A 27,108-nucleotide genomic window follows, 5' to 3' on the forward strand; every position below is an offset into this window, starting at 1 on the left:
ATGAATATGACATTATGACGTTAACTCTGATAACATTCGTTGACGTCATAACCAATATATTATTTTACATGACGTCACATTATGACGTCGTGATTATAATATAAGGGGCCGTAATAATATAGGGCGCTATTATAATACATAGCTTGAAAAGAAATACACATACGAAATGTCACTTTCACTGAAAAAAATCGATTTTGACAAGGAGTTTGTTGAAGTTAGGAATCTTTCAATTTCAAAACACCGGAAATTCTGCCAAATATTAAACAAATTCTCTGAAATGGATGATGTGAAAAGAATATGTAGGATAAAAGGGACACGGCCGTCGAGAGTTAAGCCCTACGAAAGGCCTACCAGCATAAAAAATGGAATTTTCAAAAGATTATCTAGAGTTTTCAGTGCTGTTCCATCTTGGCTAATAGAAAAATTGTCACAAAGCAAAGTTTCATATGGACAAGGTGAAGAAACACCTAGTGTTAAACAAGAAACAGAAGACCAAGATATTTTTCATACACCACCATCAACTACAATGCTCCCTGGTGACCAAGGAGAAGAAAGAAAGACCAATGTGCCTTTAAGTGAATCACTTCAGACTACAAATCAATCCAAGTGTATGTCTTCTTCTACAACATTAGAAATCAAAAGAAAAAGAAGGTTGGATCAGAGTGAATCTGCTGAAAGCAGTGCAAATGTGAGCGGAAGCCCTAGTATTTTTGAAGAGGATCCAGATCTTCGTAATAACTGGAACCTTGGTGCCAAAAGGGCTCGCCTAAGTTTATGGTCATCCAGATCTCACAGAGAGGCTCCTGAGGAGCCTTCTACATATCTACCTTTACTAAGAAGTGAAATGTTCCGGTCCCCGTTTAATCCTGGTAATACTACGCACAGTGGAGCTTCAACCTACCGCTTCGAAGCGATTCGGCCCTTTAGGCGTCAAGTCATATCTGTGAAAAACACGGTGAAACCGACTGAAAAACCCCGACCCATGAGTACTATGACGATACGAATATATAAAGCTCTCGAGTCTTCCACCCATCCCACTCATTTAGACACTCCCAGAAAACAAATGTCAATTTCGGATCTATCTTCAAGTTTCTTGAGACCTTCTACAGGATTCTCCACGCCACCCAGAAGTCTTGGACCTCCATTGAATTCCTTGCCTCTACCATCCTTCCCAGCAAGAGTTGTTTTTCCACCTCTTAGGATACGCAAACCTGCGGAGCTTCCAGTTCCTGATCTGCAGCAAACGGGAGTTCGGAAGACAAAAACTGGAGAAAAAATCGTGACAAAGGGGTTTGATGCAAGAAAACACACCAATGTGGAGAGTAGAATCAACAAGTTTCAGCTAGAAACTGAAAAAAAGCCGTTATTTGAAGTATCAGAACCGCCAAAGACTGTATTTTCTGCTCCTTTGAAACCGTTCAATCTTGACTTTGAAAATAAAGCAGCTGCAGTCAAAGAAAGAAGTGAGAATCATAGTGATTTCAAATGTAATGAAACTGTAAGCTTGAATGATGGTCAAATTGAAACTTCAGTCTCTGCAAAGATTAAGTTTGATGAATGTCCAAGCCATGGAGACCCTAAGCTGGTACCCGTCGTTTTGGCAGCGGCAAAGAAGCCTAGTGTAGAAACTGTTAAGAGAATTTTTGTAGAGTGGACGTGTAAAGAGTGTTTAGCCACTCATGATACAGATATGAAGTTTTGCCCAGCATGTAAAGAAGAAAAAGATAAGATTAAGGAGCCCATAGCTCGGTCTCCGTCTTTGATTGAAACCTTAAAAGAATGTTTTCTATCGAATCTGGCGGAAAATGGCAAGTGTGTTGCATCCATATCTCCAAAGCCTGGTTCCGCACCGCTAGTACCGAAACAGCCCGCTATCCTAGTTTCATCTGATGCATTTAATCCAAAACCAGTTCCTATTTCCCCTGTTAAAGAGAAAAATGTACCTTTAGTTCCTGGAACGGCAACCACAACTATAGCGAATTTCTTAACCCTTCCATCTGCACATTCTGTCACTCCTTTAACAACAACTAAAACCAATGTTTTTGCTGCTGGGCAGTTACCCTCAAAAGAATTTTCGGGCTTAACTGAAACGCACAAGTCTACCGAAACTTGTTTGTTTGGGGGTACAAGCCCTCCTATCGGTCATTTCAGTTTTGGCAACACGGAAGGCATCACTTCTCTTAAGGAAAGTACAATTACAAACACGCCAGTTTATAGTGCACCAACATCAAAACTTGGAGCTGCGAAACCATCTCAAGAAACAATATCCTCTTCAAAAGATTTAAAAGCAAAGGCTGTTTCACCATCTGAAAATGTGGCAGCTCCATTTCAATTCGGAGTCCCCATTGAAAGTCAAGATTTAGATAAAGCAGTGCGAAAAAACGAAACTTCTAATTTCAAGCCTCGTGTGCCAACTACTCCAACTACCGCAAATATCTTTCGGGATTTTGTCAGAGCTCATTCGAGCATAGATGCTAAGTTGGAAGACGCTAAAGAAAGACGCTTGAGACGCTTCTCTCAAGGAGGTACAACTACAAGCACGCCAGTTTATAGTGCACCAACATCAAACCTTGGAGCTGCGAAACCATCTCAAGAGACAATACCCTCTTCAAAAGATTTAAAAGCAAAGGCTGTTTCAGCATCTGCAAATGTGGCAGGTCCATTTCAGTTCGGAGTCCCCATTGAGAGTCAAGATTTAGATAAAGGATTGCGAAAAAAACAAACTTCTAATTCCAAGCTTCGTGTGCCAACTACTCCAACTACCGCAAATATCTTACGGGATTTTGTCAGAGCTCGTTCGAGCGAAGATGCTAAGTTGGAAGATGCTAAAGAAAGACGCTTGAAACGGTTCTTTCAAGGAAAGTAGAACTACAAGCTCGCCAGTTTATAGTGAACCAACATCTGTGACAACATGAGCTTTTTTAAGTAATGAATCAAAACGAAGTTTGTATTCCACCTATTTCCTCTGCATCTGCTTTCAGTAAGTTTACCGGTGCGATTCCTGGTGAATCATTTGAGCTTTTTTATGTGTAATTATTGAAGTTTTTTAACTTTGACTCAATAAAACTTATTATTTTAAATACTAGATTTGTGGATACCCTTACTACAACGATTTAATATCGTTCGATCTCGCTTAATACCTGATACCTTCATGATTTGACTGCCTGGCGTCTTGGCCAAATGAATTTTCTTCTTTGAGCAATCATGCTTTGAAACTTTGAAATGCTTGCGAAAAAAAACGCTTTTTTATAAAGAAGCCAGCTTATCAAGCATGTATTCACTCTTAAAGCTCAGAGAAATAGTGTCCATCCCTTCAAAATAAAATAAAATCCAAAGATTGAAAATAAAAAGAGACAACAAGTAAAAACGAGGATTGCAAGAGCTTTTTCGTGTGAGAGGTTCTCTTCAAAATTTTGATTTTTAATTGTTTGTCACAGTTAAAAAAACTAACTATAGCCTTCATGTTACACTAAAATTGACTTAACAGTTGAAACTCAAAATATACCGCTGTTTGAAAATATTTCCCTCTTTCTTCATTCATTCTGTTCAGCCAACGTAACCCCAAAACTGAAAAAAAAAATTGACACTGTTCTACGAAAACAAGCATGCCAAGAGAGAAGAGCTGCATCCTCCTTTCTCAAAACTTCATCTATTCCTAGAAAAATCAACAAAAATAAATAAAGCTCTAAGTTCCGACAAAAGAAGGTGAATAATCCTTCCCCCAAAGATGGCTAGAGTTCCAACGCACGGGTCTACTTGATGATCAGTACGACATTCCTAAAAACGAAATTCTTTGAATTTGCAGCATGAAAAAAAAAATGTTTAGATTCTAGTTTATTAAAATGAAACAAAACGTTAATCAGCACAATCATGTAGGAATAAAAGCATCGAGTTAATTAAATCACAAAAGCTTGAACAATATAAACGTTATGCAAAATCAAGTTTCCTGAAATGAAAACGCTCTGCATAAACGAAAGTATACAAAGTTCCTTCAGGTATCAGCTAAGCACCATGACAAAAGTAATTCTTTTTCACAAAGAAAAATCCAACACTACCTTCCTAAGAGGTCCCTAGATTAAGGCCGTATCCAGGGGAGGGGGGTGGAGGATATTAACCCCCTCCCCAGCCCGAAATGTTAGTCCAACCCGTAAAAACGTAATAAAAATGGGTACGTGTATGATAAACGCCTTACCGTTCAAGTTGTTCATTCACTGACACATTATAGAACCGTTGTTATTTCGTTAGTTTCTTTCAGCCTAGCGTGAGACAAGACAGAAAGAAGTGACAGAATAGATGGAAAATATATAACCTGAGCTATATATTTGCACATTAAGGGGGGGATAAGTATTTGGACAGTGTTAAGTTAGAAAACAATTCTTACTACATAATATGTAGAATAATTGTACCTAACACATTAGGCATGCAGACCCACTATACTTCACCTCCATCCCCTAATGTGCAAATATATAACCCAAATTTGTTTCTAAAGTATTATATTTTTATCTTAATTTGGTATATTTCATTAGGATTGAGCGTCAAACATATTAGAAGAACATTAGGTAGGGCGTATATCATAAAAAAACTAAAAATGTATAAAAACACATTTTTGATGTGTTTTAAGTTTTTTTTAACCCTCCCCTCCCGTACAAAAACTTGGATACGGCGTTGCCCTACATACCCAATGATAGATCGGCAATACGTCAGAGGGTGGCTGACCCCTCCCAAAATACCTAAGAAGTACACTGAAAAACTGATAATTAGTTACTGAGATCTTCTAAAAGTTCAAAAAATCCCCAGATTCTCGCTTTTTCTGGTGCCCAAATACAGTTAAATTCTAATTCTTGGTGTTATTTTACTCCGTCAGTATGAGCGGCGTGACATATTTTAAACCAGTCCTTGCTAAAACGATTTTGCACTAAAATCGTTTCAAATTTAATATAAAAAATCCATTTTTTAAAACAGAAAAAAAAGTTTTAGAATTGCTGAAAATTCGGTTTAGCCAGCTTTTTATGGCCGCCTTCTGATCATTTTTACCCCTTCGGCTTTTCAGTTTGGAAATGAAGCTGGAAGTACAGGACATACAATAAAATAAAAATCAAATTTTTTGACAATGAAAATAATAAAACCTCAATATTTTATTTTTCGCCTTACTATTCATTTGTTAACTGTCTTTTCTTTCCTTTTTTTTCGTCGAGTCACTTTTTTGGTTATTGGATATGATAATCACTAAACTAAAAATACCCATTAGCTTTGTAACGTCAACCCTGAAAAGACGAGGTAAAGAGCAGGGACTACTATAATTAGAATTTAGCTTGACTCTAAGAAGAAAATAACTAAAATAAAGACAATGGTTATACATCTCTGTCAAGGGATAGTGGTTGAGGAACTGAAAAAAGCGCAATAGTACATCAAATATCTAGATTGTTAAATTCATTCATGTTGGGAATTTAAAGTTCCCAAAGTCAGATCCTTAGGAATCCCCATTCCATCTTTGTAGCTCTAATTCTTGTCACATTTAGACAACTTTTATTCCGCAACTTTAGATTTTGTAAAATAAAAAAGGAACAAATGAGAAAAAATTAGCTTTTTAATAAAAAGGAATAGCCAATACACATTTACACTAGCGGTACTTCCGATCCGACAAGGAATGAAATAAAAATCATTCGGAAATCATTCGGGAAAGGAAAAGCCGCACTTTTGGCCCACGTTTAACTGTTACTTCTACTGTTAACATCTTCCTATAAATTTCTTCATGTTTTTACTGTTGCAAATAAATTCTTCCGATAACTATTTTTGTTCAATCATCGAAAGGTATAGTTCTGCACACAGAGCTAAAGGAGAATCCTCCTTCCCTAAAGATAGATCCAGAGGATTCCTCCTCTTCTAAAAAAAGCTGTGGATAAAGAAATACATTTTTATACTTCCAGAATTCCTAAGGTTAACATTTTCCTGAAAATTTCTGGACATCTTTCCTGTCCCAATACAATTCTTCCAAAAACTGTTTTGGTTGAATCATCAAAAGGTATATTACTGAACATAGCAAGAAAGGAAAACCTTCCTTCCCAAAAGACAGATCTGGAGGAGTCTTCCTCTTTGTAAAAAAAAAAAAAAAAAAAAAAAAAAAAAAAAAAAAAAAAAAAAAAAAAAACTGTAACAAAAGAAACACATTTTTTTTAACTTCAACAATTTCTACGGTTAAGATTTTCCTAAAAATTCCTTTATGTTTTTCCTGTCGCAAGTAAATTCTTTCAGAACTACTTTTGTTCAATCATCAAAAAGTATGTCCCTGCATACAGAAAGAAAAGAGAATCCTCCTTTCCTCAAGATAGATCCGCAGGATTCTTGTTTTTTAGTGAGCTGCGGCAACAGAAATAAATTTTTGTGTTTAAAGGATTTCAACGGTTAACACTTTCTTAAAAGTTCCTTCACGTTTTTCCTATCGCAAGTGAATTCTTCCACGAACTCTTTTTATTCAATCATTAAAACTTATAGTCCTGCCACACAAAGAAAAAGGAGAATCCTCCTTCCCTCAAGATAGATCCGCAGGATACCCAATCTTCATAAGAAATCGTGACAAAAGAAATACATTTTTTGTGGTTAAAAAGTTTCTGTGTTTAAAATTTTCATCATATTTTCCTGTCACAAGTCAATTCTTCTAAAAACTGTTGTGTTCAATCATCAAATTTTATATTCCTCGACACATAGAGAAAAGAAAATCCTCAAGATCGATCCAGAAGATTCTCTCTCTTTATGTAAAACTGTAGTAAAACAGACCCGTTGTTTGTGCTCAAAGAATAAATGTATCTTGATACTCCCCCCCCACGATCTCTCTCTCTTTTAAGACTTTGACCTCGCAAATCCTAATCAAGAAGAGCTGAAACCATACAGACAAGAATCAACTGATTCATAACAGAAAAAAAAAACAATCTAACGGCCAAAAAGGAACCCTGTGACCAGAAATTAGAAAGGCGAACAAGAATCACAACGTGGCTACTATTTTCCATAACGTTAACGAGTGAATCAATTAATCAATTAGTTATTTGCACTATCATTCAAATTGTCGTTTGACATTTTTATTACATCAGATCCTGTCATATCATCATCTTTCACTCCATGTTCCATCCTCGAGTCATTTTCTTCTGCTGTAGTGGTATTTTCTGCACTACATCCATCGTCGTTAGCTGACGATTCACGCTTACCACCTTCACACCCCTCTTGAATGTCTATGTCATTCTTAGTTGACGATTTCTTTTCGATCTTAGATTCTAAAAGGGAGATATACTTTTGTATTTCTTTTATCGTTTTTCTACGCACAGCTCGCACTTCTTCACCAGAAACATCATCTAAACGGATCATAAGCCGTGTCAGCATCTCATCAAGATAAAGAAACTCTTTATCAGACCTCTTCCCTTTGAAAGACTCTATGCGACTAATAAGTGATTGCAGGTCTTTATTAACATCTTTTATTTTAGCAAGGTTACGTTCATGAGCTGTCAAATGAACCTGCTTTTCTCGTTCAGGAGGATGTACAGGACCTTTAGCTGCTTCTCGGCTAGGCGGACGTTGATCAGTTTTTGGTTCATGCTGAACTGGTTTCTGAAATTGTTTAGGAGTTTCAGCCCTAGGCTGCTGAACTGGAGCTTTAAAAGTCGGAGGCATACGCTTTTCAGCTGTCAGCTCATGCTGAACAGGTATTTGAAATTCCTGAGATCCTTCCTCACGACTTAATCTCGGACCCTTGAATTCAGCTCGCTGTGGACGAGTGAAAATCTGCCCGGGGGATTGGGGTCTAGGAGATTGCTGACGTGGCGTAATGGAACCTCGAATGGGAGTGTTGGATCTACTTCTCATCTCCTAATCAACAGGAGGAAGCGGAGTATCACATCCTTCAACGAATATAGGCACGTTACGGACAACTGGTTTTTGCTCCTGCTCGGGTTGATTAGGTGTAAAATTGACACTTGACACAAAATTTTGATGGTCTCCTGATTCTTCAGCTGTTGGTGGAGCTGACGCACATCTTTATTCTCTATCTTCAACACTAGATTGCTGGTTAATCTCGGCCGTGTTACTTTTTACTATGGGTTTCTTCTGATCCTGCTTCTTCTTGGTCTGATTCGGCTTAGCAAATTCATGAACAACAGGAATCGGGATTCCATCGCTGAGTGAGGAGCCTAAAACAAAATGTAAATTTCATAAATAAAGCATATAAGGTTGTCTTTTTTATTATTGTTATTCTGAAATATACGAAATTAAAAATGTACCAAAGTACACCTTAAAACCATCTTTTTTCACGCAACTCGATACAATTTGACTAGAAACGTAAATTTTATTTTTCAAAGTTTTTTCCTGTGGCAAAAACCAATTGCTACATAAATCCTTTACTTCTAAATACTACTTCAAACCTCTTTTCAAGTTTTGAAATTTCACAGGAAGTCTTACGTTTCCACAAACTGTAGGCAAAAATTCTTGTAGTTCAACACACATGTTTTCGTGTACCTAATTAAAATTATTAACTGTTTTTAAAAACATGGAAACATATGCTATTACTTAGAAAACATATGCTACTATTACCTTCATTTACTATTGCAACGAACTCTTTACTCCGTTAATTTGCTCAAGGCTGACACATATACGAACTCTTTCATTTAATTCTATTTAAAGCTTCTGCTTTGATACTCTCATCCCTAAAAGTTTACCCAGAATACCCAAAAGAATACCTGAAGAATTTTAGCAAATGATTTTTACCATCCCTGAAAATACGGAGAAACCTTCAGAGAAACACAGATAATATGTAAGAGAAGAACACATAGTCTAGCACAAAGCCTGGGACACATACAAAAGGGGAGGGGCATTCAAGTCCCCACCCAATTTAAATCTTGGGCTGAAAATATTTCCTAAATGGTTCAAATTTTGAGGGTTTTGACAAATATCAGGCCCCTCAAAAAAAAAATTTCTGTATGTGCTTACACACCCGACAATTTGGGATACATTTATGTGCTTATTGGACAATATCGATTTTTATGTGGCTGTCTTGAGTTTGTTAAGTTTTTTTTTCTCTGCTTCCATCATATATTTCAAAACCGAGCTTGCTATCGCAAACCCTTCGGATGACAACTAGTCAATTAATGCCACGATGTGTCCAGAGTTTCACCATCGTATTTATGGTTACAGAAATTACACATTTATATGATATACCCTTCCGTCGATCCAGAGAGTATTTCTGAGGGAGGACAGAGGCGAGGAGCTTTTATCTACTGCAGGTTATTACCAATTTTTTATATATAGTAGCAATTGTTAATTTATTAAAAAGGGTAAGTTCATGCTTTTGTTAGGTTTTGGCATGGTTAGTGCATTAATGCATACAGTAAAGTATTCTAATTATCATAAAATTATGATTATATGAATCTAACTATAAAAATTATCAATTATGAGGACAGAGATGAACAAAGTCTATCTATTGCATGCTAATATCAACTTTTCTAGCAGCATTTGGTAAGTTTATGAAAGGGGTGATTCAACATTGTATTAACGTTGGACGCAATTTGATTAAAGGGTACTTTTAATGTTTTGTTGATTGTGGGTACATCTTATTGGCCTATCTTTAATTAATATATAATTTTATCTTAATAATTGGTAAATCCAAATCAACCTTTACGTTGTTCTTCTGTTAATCAAGGGTATTGTTTAATCAATCTATTTATAATCCATATACAATTTATTTTATTAATGGGTGTGGTTCAAATAAACGGTCAAAAACGATCAACGGTCATTAAACGATAGGGTGCAAAAAGCTTACAAATCTTGGTTCTGGTCTACTGTCGAATATATACCCAAGAGAGACTAATTGTGAAAAAATATTGCAACTTAAAACTTTCCGTCCTTTCTATTGGCTTAGAAATTCACGCAAAAGAACCAATCAGGAGCCAATGTTTTTACTGGCTGAAGATTTGGGATGGCAACAGCAAATAAAAGGAGGATAAAATTATTTGGTTTACCTATCTGACAAACGTTCAAAGATTATAATTTTATTGGCTAAAACAAATACATCCTAAAATAAACCACTGGATTAAATGACACGGAAGCGTAGAACAACTATCTCTCTTTTCCTCTTTGTACACACTCTATCGTTCTATGCGTAGCGTTTTAATGATTTAAATTTAAATAAACGTACCCCTCTCAAAAAGTTTAAAAATCATTTTTTATATAATGAGTAAATTTTTGAAAATAGCCTACTATCTTGAAACAACAGCCTTTTGTTTTCAAATATTTGCAACTGCAGAACAGATAGACTTCAAAACTCAAACTTATACCCTTCAAAAACATACAATTAGCTCGTTTAATCATCATCAAAACAATTAATAATGGGAAGTTCATTGCAAATTCTAGAAGCCCTATATTTTCCATTCCACAATGATTTAACGCGTAAAATAATTTTTTAATGAAATTTGAAGAGCCAGATTTTTCAATTTGAAAGTGGGCCCAGCTGAATCGCTGCGTAGATCCTCACTTTTAGGGAGTTTCGACAAACTTCGGTCCCTTCGAAAATGAATTCCTGTAATCGTATTTCTATAACCAATATTATTAAATAATTGTTTGGCCTATTGTAGTTATCTCACTGCACATACAAAAGTATTTTTTCTTCACAAAAGTAAGGAGAGGCTAGCGATTATTTCAGCACCCCCTACCTCAAATACTACTTGACATAATTTTAAGTACTACACAAATCGAAACATTTTTTGAAACTGCATACTGATAATATTTACAAATATAAAGTGTTTTTTCTTTTTTTGTATAAACGCGCTTTTATATATAAAAAAAGTTTCCCAGGCCATATTAACTTTCCATTTACAGTTTAAATGAGATGAAAATGTAGAAAAACAGGTATGATTTTCCTATCAGAAAACGGATAAACAAAACACACAAAAAAAAACTTTTTTTCCACTAATGATAATTTAAGTCCGAATATTTCGGCTTCTCGTTTGGTTACCTTTATCAACTGAAGAAATAAAAAAAAGTAGAAAAAGGGGGAAAAATGCAAACAAAGTGAAGTGTAATACAGTTTCTTTCTTTACTGGCCTTTTTTGTGTATGATAAATAAAAGTTGAACATTGGAAAGTTTTCATTCGAAAAATTTTTCTTTCGTTTTCAATTTGTTTTGCACAGGTTGTGTCCCCCCTCTTCTTTCTTTATATCTTGTTTATGTTAAGATTGATGGGACAGAACATCTCAGACCAGCATGTGTGCCGCACAGTTCTACCACTTGTGCTTCACATATAATCGTGCTTCGCATATCCAGTATTTACTTCAGAGAAAGTAGAGGAGACCTGTTATGTTAATGATAAAAAAAAAAATCTCAGTGGCAAGCCTCTAGCCAAGAAATTGTCGTGTGAACTTGTACATGCTATATGTAAAGAGACCCTTCAACTCCAATAAGTCCAAGATATACACACATTTAAGGATCAGGCCAAAATGTCTCTCAATTTCGCCAAACTATCCCAGACCTTTAAGACAAAACAAAAAAGAAGAAGAAAAACCTAACCAAAAAAGCAACTTAAAAAAAAAGCTGATGTCACGTGTCTTTGCGCTATTATTCAGGACAAAACAATCCAAACTAAAATCAATATGAGCTAAGTTAATCCCCTAAGGCAAATTTAACCAAAACCATTCTAAAATCCACATAAAACATCTTGAATAAGGAAATTAATTTTGTTAAACACACTAAACAGGAAACGGAAACATAATACGGGTGACAGCACAGTATGTCTCGAAAAAATGGCAATTACTACTGAAAATATTTCCACAACACTGAAAGGATACCCTCCCCCCAAAAAATCCCGGAGAACGAATCTGATTTTTGAGAAATACAATACATATATATATATATATATATATATATATATATATATATATATATATATATATATATATATATATATATATATATATATATATATATATATATATATATATATATATATATATATATATATATATATATATATATATATATATATATATATATATATATATATATATATATATATATTATATATATATATATATATATATATATATATATATATATATATATATATATATATATATATATATAATATATATATATATATATATATATATATATATATATATATATATATATATATATATATATATATATATAATAATTATTATAATATATATTGAAAACCCGTCGTATACAATAAATGTACAATGACAGAGTATACAAAAATACGAAAAGAGGAAACAAAACGATAATAATGACAACAAAAGCAACAACTTCTTAAATAGTATACAGAATAGTACGAAAAGTGGAAACTGAAAGATAGCATACTCAAAGATTACAACAGAAACAACAACTTCTTCGAAAATAGCAACAAAGACAACAACTTTTGAAAGGAGAAAAAAAAAGAAAAAAAAAAGAAAAAAAAAAAAGGAAACAAAAGGGAAAATTAAAAATGCAAACTTGCCCACTCGTGCTTTAGACTTGGTGGTTTTGTTTTTTGCCCGCTAATAAGTGTCTCAACAGCTAGATTTGGGTCCGCTAGGTTATAGCGCCGAATCAGAAAACTATTTTTTGTCCAAGGTGGCAATTTTAGTAGGTACTTTGCAAAACGGAAAAATATAGAGCGGATTTTAGGCTTTTCACGGTTTGCCAATAAATTCCAGAAAGGGGTCACATATAATATATGTGGCAGCGCGGTAGCGTTGTAAATACTTGCCAGTAGTGGACGGTTAAATCTCAGAGTGGATTTAACAATCAAAGCATAGGAGCTGGATATTCGCCGTTCAAGATGTGAGATCAGGAAGGACCGGGTATGCTGTAATGAGGAACCTATTGGAAGCCCAAGATTTACTATTTTATCAACTGGTTTTACTGAGCAATCACCTAGTGTGATATTAGTAGGAGGGTCATTCTTCCAATTATAAAGCAAAACTTCCGACTTTTGGGAGTTAAATCTCAGACCGACTTTCTCGTAGTTGGACTGCAGACATGATAATTTTTCTGAAAGGCGGTTAAGCGTCCGACTGAGATTCAGCGTGTCATCGGCATAGCTTACTACGGAGATGTCAATGGAACTGAGAATGCATGATGACAGCTGTCTTGAGGTTCAATAATGTAGTTATTGAAGAAATTGGGGGATAAAACTGCTCCCTGACGGGCACCTTTATGGACTGGTATCAAAGCTAACCGTGGGGCTAGCGGAAGGCCTTTATCGGGAGGGAGCTTGAGTCGCACGCGAAGGTGAGAATAAATATCACGGAAAGCCCTGATGATATTTGAGCTCACTCCTCTTTTAGCTGAGTTTAGCAACATACGTGCATGAATCAATGAGTCAAACGCTCTCTGCAGGTCTAAGCCCCCGATCGCTAGACTTTCTCCTGATTTGTGTGCATCCAGGAGTGCATATGCAACGACATGGAGCGCTTCCGCACAACCAATGCCACGTTGGAAACCGAATTGTCTTGGTGGACTACAACACAGTTTTTCAAACTCATCTACGAATAAAAGTTCAAATAACTTGCAGAAAGTGGTAGCAACCGTGATTGGACGGAAAGAGGAGCATTGCATGGTAACTTTTCCTTTTTTAGGAACTGGCGTAAGATCTCCAATTGAGAAAGTGGTTGGGACAATACCCTGAATGAGGATAATCTGCATTAGGAGGGTTACATGACTAATGAGAGCGGGCCCAACACTTTTTAGATGAAGTGCACTGATCCCGTCAATCCCAAAAGATTGTTTAGGTTTTAGGTGAGAGATGGCCCTACATACAGCTCCCTCCGTTACAAGATAATCACTCCGACGACAACTATCTAAGAAGTCGTCCAACTCAGCTTCGTGTCTTTCGTTGAGGGCTGGATCAGGAGGCGAAAATTCTGACTCATAATATGCATACCATTCAGAATCAGGGATAGCAGATGCGGATAAAGACTCATCGCTTTTAGAGGACAGAAAACGCCAAAGGAGAGAAGGATTAATTTTGGCCCGTGTAGATTCAATATCAATCATCTTTTTTCTGTGAGCTTTTAGCTCCCTTGCGAATTTTCTTTTTGTGAGCAGGCGGATTGAATTGACTACCCCCGAACGGGGTCGTCCACAAGAAACCCAAAGTTGAAGCCAAAATTTAGACTTAGAATGGGTATCCACTAACTCTCGATTTTCAGACCAGCCTGGAAGGGTATGATGACGGGGTTTACTTAGAGGGACGGCAGCTTTTTCAGCACAGCGAAGGGCATGGCCAATTTCTGCGCAATAAAAGGCAACTGATAGTTGTGTTTCCTCCCTTGAAAGAGCAGTTAATCCAGAGAGAAGATGGAAAGGGACACGGATCTTACTAAGGACTCTGGCGGCTTCTTCTTGAAATAAAACAGGGTTAATTTTACGCCAATCACGGCGAGACCTAGGAGGTGTATATATATATATATATATATATATATATATATATATATATATATATATATATATATATATATATATATATATATATATATATATATATATATATATATATATATATATATATATATATATATATATATATATATATATATATATATATATATATATATATATTAATGATCTTCCGCGGATTTGCAGGGAAATAACTGTCTTGCAATTCAATTTGCAGATGATACAGCTGAATCAGTTAGAGAGGGATTGACCTACACTAATTGAAAATTTTGTTATAACCATTATTTCAGTTAATCGATGGTCTATTTCCAATAATTTACTACCAAACTTTGTGAAAACTACATTTATGGTTTTCAGTCACTCAAAGCGCGCTACTAAAAAAAGCGCTATTAAAAAAATTTTGTTACTAAAGTATTTTATTTTCATCATACTTAGGTATATTTCATTTGGATTAACCTTACTTCACTTTTTGAATGTGGTGGGTTTAAAAGATAAGTAACAATCTCTTATCAGGAGATTCAGGCTGGTAAATATAAAACCCGGAGAGGTCCAATCCTGTCATTATTTAGGAGTTTTTCTTTATCGCCTTTGACATTTATTAATTTTAAAAAAAGTTTTTTTTAACTGACAGTAAGGAGCTACATTGAAACTTAAAACGAACAGAAATTATTCTGTATATGAAAGGGGCTGTCCCCTCCTCAACTTCTCGCTCTTTACGCTAAAGTTTTTTATTGTTTTAAAAAATAAAGTTTTAAGACAGAGGCAAACTTTAGCGACACCGCCTTCTATAAAAACCTTATATGCCCCCAGGGCATAACTTAAAACCCTTGCCCTGAGGGTTGTGGGGGATTGTCCTCCTCAAAAAAATATTATCTATCTGTAAATAAAGTAAGCGTAACGAAAAGGCTATCTCAAAACTTTGATTGGAGGTGGTTGGGGGAATGATGGGCGTGGGGGGGCTAGTTGCCCTCAAATCCCTTTCGACTATTAAAAAGGCCACTAGCCCGTTGAATTTCCAATTGAATGTGCCTGTTTTGAAGTTTCTACGACAACGCCTTCTATAAAAACCTTATATGCCCCCAGGGCATAACTTAAAACACTTGCCCTGAGGTTTGTGGGGGAGTGTCCTCCTCAAAAACATATTTTCTATCTGGAAATCAACTACAATGAAGAAAATGGCTATTTCAAAAGTTTGATTCAATGTGTTTGGGGAAATGATGGGCCTGGAGGGGGGGTTAGTTACCCTTCAATCAATTTCGACTATTAGCCCATTAATTAAAGGGCACTAGCCCTTTAATTTCCAATTGAATGAGCCTGTTTTGAAGTTTCTACGACAAAGCCTTCTATAAGAACCTTATATGCCGCCAGGGCATAACTTAAAACCCTTGCCCTGAGGGTTGTGGGGGAGTGTCCTCCTCAAAAATGTATTTTCAATCTGGAAATCAACTACGCTGAACAAAAATGGCTATCTCAAAATTTTTATTGGATGTGTTTGGGGGAATGATGGGCGTAGGGGGGAGGCTACTTCCCCTCCAATCACTTTTGCCTATTAAAAAGGGCACTATCCCTTTGAATTTCCAATCGAATGAGCCTTTTTGAAGTTTCTACGACAACGCCTTCTATAAAAACCTTATATCCCCCCTGGGCATATCTTAAAACCCTTGCCCTGAAGGTTCTGGGGGATTGTCCTCCTCAAAAACGAATTTTCTATCTGGAAATCAACTACGCTTAACAAAATGGCTATCTCAAAATTTTGATTGGATGTCTTTGGGGAAATGATGGGCCTGGGGGGGGGGGGCTAGTTGCACTCCAATCACTTTCGACTATTAGAAAGGGCACTAGCCGTTTAATTTCCAATCGAATGAGCCTGTTTTGAAGTTTCTGCGACAACGCATTCTATAAAAAACCTTATATGCCCCCAGGGCATAACTTAAAAACCTTGCCCAGAGAGTTGTGGAGGAGTGTCCTCCTCAAAAATACATTTTCTATTTTGAAATCAGCTACGCTGAACAAAATTTCTATATAAAATTTTCTATTGGATGGGTTTGGGGGAATGATGGGTGTGGTGGGGGGGGGGGGGCTAGTTGCCCTCCAATCACTTTCGACTATTAAAAAGGGCACTAGCTTTTAGAATTTCCAATCGAATGAGCCTTTTTTTAAGTTTCTACGACAACGCCTTCTATAAAAACCTTATATGCCCCCAGGGTATAACTTAAAACCCTTGCCCTGAGGGTTGTGGGGGAGTGTCCTCCTCAAAAATATATTTTCTATCGGGAAATCAACTACGCTGAACAAAATGGTTATCTCAAAATTTTGATTGGATGTGTTTGGGGAAATGATGGGCGTGGGGGAGGGGGAGGGGGGCTAGTTACACTCCAATCACTTTCGACTATTAAAAAGGGCACTAGCCCTTTAATTTCCAATCGAATGAGCCTGTTTTGAAGTTTCTACTACAACGCCTTCTATAAAAACCTTATATGCCCCCAGGGCAAAACTTAAAACCCTTGCCCTGAGCGGTTTGGGGGAGTGTCCTCCTCAAAAATATATTTTCTATCTGGAAATCAACTAAGCTGAACAAAATGGCTTCCAAAATTTTGATTGGATGTGTTTAGGGGAATAATGGGCGTGGGGGGGGGCCTAGTTGCCCTCCAATCATTTTCGACTATTAAAAAGGGCACTAGAACTCTCGATTTCCAATCGAATGAGCCCCCTTTGAAGTTTCTACGGCAACCCCTTCCATATGAAGTGCCTCTGGGAAAAAAAAATAATCAGAGGCAACGCTGTAGCGTTGCCTATAGTAAAGGCCATACGGCTCCAATGTTTTATTATTTATTATTTATTATTTTTTTTCCCAGAGGCACTTCATATGGAAGGGGTTGTCATAGAAACTTCAAAGGGGGATCATTCTATTGGAAATCAAGAGTTCTAGTGCCCTTGTTGATAGTCGAAAATGATTGGAGGGCAACTAGCCCCCTCCACGCCCATCATTTCCCAAAACACATCCGATCAAAATGTTGAGATAGCCATTTTATTTAGCTTAGTTGATTTCCAGATAGAAAATATTTTTTTGAGGAGGATACCCCCCCCCCACAGCCCTCAGGGCAAGGGTTTTAAGTTATGCTCTGGGGGCATATAAGGTTTTTATGCAAGGTGTTGTCGTAGAAACTTCAAAACAGGATCATTCAATTGGAAATTAAAGAGCTAGTGCCCTTTTTAATAGTTGAAAGTGATTGGAGTGTAACTAGCCCACCTCCCCCCCCCACACACCCATCATTTCCCCAAACACATCCAATCAAAACTTTGAGATAGCCATTTTGTTCAGCGTAGTTGATTCCCGATAGAAAAATATATTTTTGAGGAGGATACCCCCCAACCCTCAGGGCAAGAGTTTTAAGTTATGCCCTGGGGGCATATAAGGTTTTTATAGAAGGCGTTGTCGTAGAAACTTCAAAACGGGCTCATTCAATTGGAAATTGAGAGGGCTATTGCCCTTTTTAATATTCGAAAATGATTGGAGGGCAACTAGCCCCCCCACGCCCATCATTCCCCCAAACACATCCAATCAAAATTTTGAGATAGCCATTTTGTTCAGCGTAGTTGATTCCCAGATAGAAAATATATTTTTGAGGAGGATACTCACCACAGCCCTCAGGGCAAGGGTTTTGAGTTATGCCCTGGGGGCATATAAGGTTTTTTATAGAAGGCGTTGTCGTAGAAACTTCAAAACAGGCTCATTCGATTGGAAATTACAGGGCTAGTGCTCTTTTTAATAGTCAAAAGGTAGTGGTGTGCAACTAGCCCCCCCACCCCCTCACGCCCATCAGTTTCCCAAACCCATCCAATCAAAATTCTGAGACAGCCATTTTGTTCAGCGTAGTTGATTTCCAGATAGAAAATATGTTTTTGAGGAGGACACTCCCCCAGAACCTTCAGGGCAAGGGTTTTAAGATATGTCCTGGGGGCATATAAGGTTTTATAGAAGGCGTTGTCATAGACACTTCAAAACAGGTTCATTCGATTGTAAATTCAAAATGCTAGTGCCCTTTTTAATAGTCAACAATTATTAGAGTGCAACTCGCCCCCCCCCCTCCCTACGGACATTAATCCCCTAAACACCTCCAATCAAAATTTTTAGATAGCCCATTTTGTTCGGCGTAGTTGATTTTCGGATTGAAAATATATTTTTGAGGAGGACACTCCCCCACAACCCTCAGGGAAAAGGTTTTAAGTTATGCCCTGGGATCATTTGAGGTTTTTATAAAAGGCGTTGTCGCAGAAACTTCAAAAAAGGCTCATTCAATTGGAAATTAAAGGGCTAGTGCCCTTTTTAATAGCCGAAAGTAATTGGAGGGCAGCTAGCCCCCTCCCCCCCCCTACGCCCATCATTTCCCCAAACACATCCAATAAAAATTCTGAGATAGCCATTTTGTTCAGCGTAGTTGATTTCCAGATAGAAAATATGTTTTTGAGGAGGACACTCCCCCAGAACAATCAGGGCAAGGGTTTTAATATATGTACTGGGGGCATCTCAGGTTTTATAGAAGTCGATGTCGTATAAAATTCAAAAAAGGGTCATTCGATTGGAAATTCAAAGGGATAGTGCGCCTTTTAATAGTCTAAAGTTATTGGAGTGCAACTAGCCCCCCCTCCCTACGGCCATTATTCCCCTAGGCACCTCCAATCAACATTTTTAGATAGCCATTTTTGTTCAGCATAGTTAATTTCCGGATTGAAAATATATTTTTGAGGAGGACACTCCCCCACAACCCTCAGAGAAAAGGTTTTAAGTTATGCCCTGGGAGCATTTAGGGTTTTTATAAAAGGCATTGTCGTAGAAACTTCAAAACAGGCTCATTCGATTGGAAATTAAAGGGCTACTGCCCTTTTTAATAGTCAAAAGTAATTGGAGGGCAGCTAGCCCCCCCCCCCGCCCTACGTCCCTCATTTCCCCAAACACATCCAAGCAAACTGTTGCGATAGCCATTTTGTTCAGTGTAGCTGATTTCCAGATAGAAAATATGTTTTTGAGGAGAACTCTCCCCCAGAACCTTCAAGGCAAGGGTTCTAAGATATGCCCTGGGGGCATATAAGGTTTTTTATAGAACGCGTTGTCGTAGAACCTTCAAAAAAGGTTCAATCGATTGGAAATTCAAAGGAATAGTGCCCTTTTTAATAGTCAAAAGTAATTGGAGGGCAGCTGGCCCCCTCCCCCTCTACGCCCATCATTTCTCCAAAAACATCCAATCAAACTTTTGAGATGGCCGTTTTGTTCAGTGTAGCTGATTTCCAGACAGAAAATATGTTTTTGAGGAAGACACTCCCCCACAACCCTCGGCAAGAGTTTTAAGTTATGCCCTGGGGGCATATAAGGTTTTTATAGAAGGCGTTGTCGTAGAAACTTCAAAACAGGCACATTCAATTGGAAATTCAAAGGGCTATTGCCCTTTTTAATAGTCGAAAGTGATTTGAGGGCAACTAGCCCCCCCCCCCACGCCCATCATTCCCCCAAACATATCCAATCAAAATTTTGAGATAGCCATTTTGTTCAGCGTAGTTGATTTCCAGATAGAAAATATGTTTTTGAGGAGGACAATCCCCCACAACCCTCAGGGCAAGGGTTTTAATTTATGCCCTGGGGGGCATATATGGTTTTTATAGAAGGCGGTGTAGTAGAAACTTCAAAAAAGGCTCATTCGATTGTAAATTCCGAGGGCTAGTGCCCTTTTTAATATTCGAAAGTTATTTGAGGGCAACTAACCCCCCTCTCACGCCCACCTTTTCCCCAAACACATTCAATCAAAATTTTAAGACACGCATTTTATTAAACGTATTTTTAAGTTCTGGAAATTAGGTCTTTGAGGATTACAACTCCCCCAAAGCCCTCAGGGCAAGGGTTGTAATTTAAGGATTCTCCGAATCCTTCATATTATTTCTTATGGAAGGATGCTCGTATAAATTTTAGAGAGGGCTCGTTTGATTGGAAATTGAAAGTTCTTGTTCACTTTTTAAGAGTTAAAAGAGATTGAAGGGCAACTAGCCCCTCTCCCTCCTACACGCCCTAAATGCATCAGATAAAAATTTTGAAATGGACATTTTGTTAAAATAGTTCAAAGTTCTGATAACTAAAACACCGGTGTCGACACAGCCCACCAGGGCCCAGGGGTAGGCGTTGTAAGTTATGCCCTGGGGCATAACTTATGAAGGGAGTTTATATCTGATGGGAAGGGGTTTTGTATGGGAAGAACACATAAGAAATCTATTATAATTATCCAATTATAAGGTTAAAACACATACTCTGTGATAGATGCAAAATTGGTTTGGCACACAAATTCCTATTAAGGTCAATTCCAACCAGCCGTGATCCCTTTGTGTCAGCAAGTGAAATGGTCTAAACTTCCTTATTGGAGCTATTTTTTCAATACATTCATTGTTGTCAATCGCTGTCCACAAGTTATGCAAGCTGTCTATTGTTCATTTATAAGGTTTTTATCAAAGAGGTAATCGTATAGACTTTGATAAAAGTCTCATTCGATTTAAATTGAAAGTTCTAGATCCGTTTTTTTAAAGTCAAGAATAATCGGACAGTAAGCAACCCCCTCCCCGTGCCAAAAAAAATTTTAAACTTTTTGCAATAAAAAAAGAACAAAAATTAAATTAAAAAAAAATCCGAAAAATGAGTTTTTCAAATAAAAGTAAAGGCAATTTTAAACTTAAGCTCAGGAGATACAAATACCTGTAAAAATTAAAGATCAACTCAGCTATAAGCTACTATTAAAGAATTTTTCTATAAAAAAATTACTATTAACAAATATTTTGCTATTAAAGTATAAATGAAACTTAAAACGAACAGAAATTAAATAGACAATCACTAGCAAAAAACATACTACAAGTAATAATATAAATGAATAAATAGATCTTAAAGCGAGTAATGCTTGGATTGAATATAAAAATCAAGCTTAAAAGGAAAAAAAACATTTTGCTATTAAAGTATAAATGAAACTTAAAACGAACAGAAATTAAATAAACAATCAATTCGAACAAACATACAATAGATATTAATATAAATCAATAAATAAATCTTGAAACAAGTGAAGCTAAAATTCAATATGTAAATCAAGTTTGAATCGAATAGAAATAACCACAAACAAGAATGTGGGTATCGTCTCACAACAGAAGCCATAAAACCTACAGCGTCATGGGTGCCTTACTGAAAACGAATTATAATACAAATGTTTTCTTTTATACTTAATAATTAAGTTAAACATTAGAATTACAGTAAAATTTTTAACTGACGAGCTTTCAGTTATTAATATCATTATACATAAAATATTCAGTTTAATTTATTATTTCTTTTCAAATTTGGTCAAGACTAATATAGTTTCACTACAAGCAAAATTTGGATACTTCCCCCTTCTTTAACTGTAAAATCCTAAAGCCTTCTGCGTCATTGGTGCTTCACTGAAAATGAATTACTCGTATATTACAAATTTATTATTTTCCAGTTCTTACAGCATTGAAAATGAAAATAAAAATTACAGTGAAAAAAAAACTTTAACTAATTGATCTTTCAACAATTAATATCATTATATATCTAATATTCAATTTGATTATGTTTATACTTTCCAAGACTGTTCAAGACTCAAAGTTTTGCCATTTTTTTTAAACTGTGCAATTTTTTTAACTAATCGTGTTAGTTTGTTATGAAAACAATCTATGGCTTCTAGGCATTTCTATTTGAGCGGAAAACTGCACCTCAAACTTTGTGGAACATGTATTTTCTTGCATGAAACACCGAAATATAATAAAATGTCAAGTTTCGGAGTGTTCCACCACTCGCAAGCAAGTGCCATTGGTATTTTCGAATCTGCATGGTCAATTTAGGGGGTGGAGGGTAGGCTAATTCTCGTAGCAGCCCCATTCCGTCGTGGTATGGTTCACATTTTCAACACCTGGCGTCCGGACTATCATATAATCTACAAAGCATACAACTACCCCAAATCAGTATCAATAAACAAATAAAACCCAAAACGAACAAAAATTAAAATAAATATTAGAGTCAAACTCAAAACGAGCATAAATTAATGTGAGTAGGGTTCAAAACCCCTATGCTTTCTAAAAGCCAGAATATAATTTGTACTTTACTGAAAAAAAATTCAAATGAATTTACTGAAAAAATATGTGCATTGTCAATTTAATATACATATGCTGATATTTATTCCCTAAAATCTTAATTAATTTTTGATTTATTAAAGTTACAAAAGTGAAAATATTTCAAAGAATTGTTTTCAGTAAAGCGCCATTGACGCAGTAGGTTTTAGGTTTCTGCAGTGAAACGATACCCAAACTCTTGTTTGTAGTTATTTTTATTCGATTCAAACTTGATTTGCATATTAAATTTAAGTTTCACTCGTTTTAATATTTATTTATTCATTTAAATTAATATATATTGTATGTTTTGTTCGCATTGATTGTTTATTTAATTCTGTTCGTTTTAAGTTTCATTTATACTTTAATAGCAAAATATTTGTTTTCGTTTTAAACTAGATTTTCATATTCAATCTAAGCATTACTCGCTTTAAGATCTATTTATTCATTTATGTTATTACTTGTTGTATGTTTTTTGCTATGATTGTTTATTTATTTTCTGTTCGTTTTGGGTTTCATTTATTCTTTAATAGTAATTTCTGGTCGTTTTGAGTTTGAATTTTAACAGGTATTTAATTTTAACAGGTATCTCCTGAGGTTAAGTTTAAAATGGCCTTTACGTTTCTTTGAAAAACTTATTTTTCGGAAAGTTTTTTTTAATTAATAATAATAAAACATTGGAGCCGTATGGCCTTTACTATATGCCACGCTACAGCGTTGCCTCTGATGATTTTTATTTGTTTTAAGCTTGGTTTGCATACTCAATTTCAGATTTACTTGTTTTACAATCTGTTTATTCACTTATATTAGTACCTATTACATGTTTGTTTGCTATGATTTTAATTTAATTTCTGTTCGTTTTGGTTTCTTTATTTTTTAATAGTAAATTATGGTCGTTTTGAGTTTGAATTATTATAGGAATTTATTTATACTTATCTTAAATTTAATATTGCATTTACTTTTGTTTGAAAAACTTCTTTTAGGCAAAGTTTTCTTAATCAATTTCTGTTCGGTTTTGATTCCCAAAGTTCCAAGTTTTTCAACATTCCCCATTTCAAAACCAAAATTGTTTTTCTACGTCAAAGTATCAAAACTAGTATAAAAGTAACAACATCGAAATAACGAAGTAACAGGGTAGACAAAGTATCAAAATAACAATAAGTAACTTGCATAACTTATAGTCCTTACCCTGCAAATTAAAGTCGCCCTGCAAATCAGCAAATCAAAGTATCAAAATAAACAAAGTACTAAAGTAACAATAAGAAACTCGCATAACTTACATCCCTAGCCGCAGGGGTAGGGGAGGGGTGTTTAACCCCAGAAGCATAGGTCCTTGGCCTTTGGACTATTTTGAAAAAATTGGCTCTCTTAAAATTCTGACGTGATACACTTGGGGAGAAGGGATGGGGGCCCGGTCATCCTTTAATCACTTTTGACTTTCAAAAAAGGAACTAGGACCTTCAATTTTCAATAGAGTGAAACCCCTCCAAAATCAATACGCAACGCCTTCCACAAAAACCTTATATGTTAACAATGGGCAACAGGCCTTGCCCCGTGGACTGTGGGGGATTTGTCGTCTCTGAGTTATAGCTATTTGACTTTTAGACTATTTTGAACCAATGGCTATTTCAAATTTCGATCAGGTACATTTGGGGGAAAATCCTGTGTGGAATCGGGGAATTGATTTTTCAATGTTGTGATGATAAAAGAGTTGATACTGTTGTGATGATACTGTGTAAAATAAATCTTGTTTTCAATAAAGCACCAGATGTTCTAACCTGTAGAAGGTTAGGATATATATATATATATATATATATATATATATATATATATATATATATATATATATATATATATATATATATATATATATATATATATATATATATATATATATATATATATATATATATATATATATATATATATATATATATATATATATATATATATATATATATATATATATATATATATATATATGAATGCCAGATTCTGAAAATTCCGTTGTCACATTTTCTGGTATTAATCTTTAGAATGGAATTTTAAAATTGAAGAATAAAATAAACAGGAAAAACCACTTACCTTACACTTACCACTTAGAGTATACATACACTTACTTACTATACATACACTTAGAGGTAATAAAGAACTAGCTTTCCTAGTAACTCAAGTAAAATAGGTCTCAAATTGGTAAAACCGACTAAGCCTAGCAGAATTTTGTAAACATATAGCATATTAATTGAAGCTAAAGATTATTTTCAGATTTGTGAAAATGACTCTGATCGCCTGTTCAATCTTTGCTTCGATGCTGTTCTCTGGCTAGGAGACCAACCATGAGCGACAACTGGTTTTGCACCATCCGCTTTGCATAAGCTTTGCAATTGTATAAGACCCATTGCGGTCATCTTGAATTATTCCATTGAAAGCTTATCTCAATGCTGAGGGAACGGCTACATTAACACAAGATTTCAATTGATAAATCTCTGAAATTTGGAATTAAAAATGATGTTTTTGATTCTGCCTCGGCCCTACATATTTTTGAAAATCCAGGTCACTTAGTTATTTTTGATGAAACAACTTTAATATCCACAGCTAATGGCTTACGACAATCTTATAGCGAGACAGATGAAATTAGAAACCAAGCAAATAGAGACCTTGCTTTAACCCTTTCACGACCAAGTCCTTGTTTTTTGAAAAAAATTGACGAAAAATATATGATTCCTGACCAAAAAGACACGATGATCTTGAACATGCTAATAAAAACCTTCTAAAAGGAGTAGGAAAAAATCTGTTCAAAGCGGGACTCCGTGGTCCCGCTGGGTAAAGCAGCCTAATCATATGGTAGCCGAAGGGACCGAGAAATCCCGCCGAACAAGTCACTTTTTTCTAGAAGAAAAAAGCATTATTCTGAATGGAAAACTTTGATCAAAAATGTTAATTCGTCACACCACATTTGGAGCAAATTGAGAACGGTCTTGACCCAAATTTCCTTAGAGAACACATTTCACATCTAGAGCTTTGAGAAAAAAAGCGAGGTCAGTGCTCACCCATATCACTAAGACGGACATCGTCTGGAACCGAGGCACCACAACCTCCTCGTCTTTTTTTGTTGGGTGCAACAGCCTGCTGGAAAACCGTTCCGCTTTTCCTCTTTGACTGTGGCACAGACACGAATCTTCTCATGACTCTCCTCCGAAACTCAAGCAGTGTTAATTTTTCTTCGGGATGCAGGATTGTGTGCAAAACATAGGCACTGCAGAGTGTCAAATCAACAAACCGGCAAAAAATCCGGTGCCAACATCTCAACTACTTTCTATCTCTTCTGAAAGCTGCCCTTTTCCGGTCAGAAATAATTTTATTTCTATTTTGTTATTTCTTTTTATTTCTATATGGTCATTATAATTTTTGCTACCTGAGGGGCTGTGATAACAGAGGTAGATCCATCATAATTCTTTCTCCTGACAGAGGCTGTCTCTGAACCATGGTACGAGTTGTTGGAGCCAAACAGAACAGCCTTGGAATCCATCCATTTATAGACACCAATCAATCCACAATATTTTTGGTCGAAGCTCCCTCTATCTAAAGTTCTGTCGGGTGCAAGGATAGGAAGCCCTTTCCTATTTGAGCGAATAATGTAACACGCCAAGATATAATCTTCCCTAAGTTGTTCAATAAGGGAGATAGACGAAAAAAAGCTATTAAAGATGAAAATATTTTTTTCCCACTTAGACCTTCAGTCATTTGTTGAACGACTCTACCGCCAAGTCCCAATCCAAAATCATCTTTGAAAGCTTGAAATTTTATTTGATAAGCGTCAAAATTGTAGATATAACCGCTCATGCAGGCCAAGCACCAAAGCTTGTAACCTCTTTTAATCGGCTTCAATGGGTTATATTACTTTAGCGTGGAACGTCCTTTGAAGAGAATGATGGACTCGTCAACACTCAGGTAAGTTCCAGGCTTCACTAACTGCTTGAAGCGGAAGTTTTGCAGGTCAGTCATCGGTCGTAGCTTTTAAAGCCTATCTTTCTCACCAGCTGTGATTGTCAGGTTGTCTCTGACATGCAAATTTCTTTGAATTTCTTCGAATCTATTTCTCGACATCCTTGATGATACAAAAGAGACACCCAAGTCAGGATCAGTAGCCCAACAATATCTCATGCTTGGAAGTTGGTGGTACCCCATTAACAGATTTATCCCAAGCAAAAACCTTAAGTTCATTGTCTTTTACGTTAATATTCCTGCCCTTCTGAAGTGAATAAAGATTTGATAAAAAACCAGAAGCTGAAGAAGCTCAATGCTCAAGCAGGGGAGAAAAAAATCCATAGGAGTTGATTCACTCCCTGTTTCCTCTAAATTAGCCTCAGGATTCATCGAGTTCAACTGGTGGGTTTTAGCGACAACTTCCTTCCAAGTCATTTGTGGTTCATTGACTTTTGCCTTTCTTGTCGGTGGCTTTCTATTTTTCTTCGGCTGATAAGCTGCACGAGATGCAGTTGGTGCCGATAAAGCTGAAGGCGAAACAA

The 27,108-nt window shown here is 36.0% G+C and overlaps 1 protein-coding gene and 1 pseudogene across 1 annotated transcript; one reads left to right on the plus strand and one right to left on the minus strand.

Moving 5' to 3' along the window:
- Positions 1-277: 277 nt before the first annotated feature.
- Positions 278-2,866, plus strand: LOC148947311 (uncharacterized). Its single transcript, XM_089096568.1, has 2 exons — positions 278-1,939; positions 2,186-2,866. Exons 1-2 carry the CDS (start codon positions 278-280, stop codon positions 2,864-2,866), a joined length of 2,343 nt encoding a protein of 780 aa, XP_088952694.1.
- A 4,044-nt stretch (positions 2,867-6,910) lies between these two features.
- On the minus strand, positions 6,911-25,765 carry LOC148947312 (uncharacterized; annotated as a pseudogene).
- Between the last annotated feature and the right edge of the window lie 1,343 nt (positions 25,766-27,108).

Source organism: Artemia sp. Qi Xiang Cuo, chromosome 11 (genome assembly GCF_049724085.1).
Source record: "Artemia sp. Qi Xiang Cuo chromosome 11, ASM4972408v1, whole genome shotgun sequence".
Taxonomy (NCBI): domain Eukaryota; kingdom Metazoa; phylum Arthropoda; class Branchiopoda; order Anostraca; family Artemiidae; genus Artemia; species Artemia sp. Qi Xiang Cuo.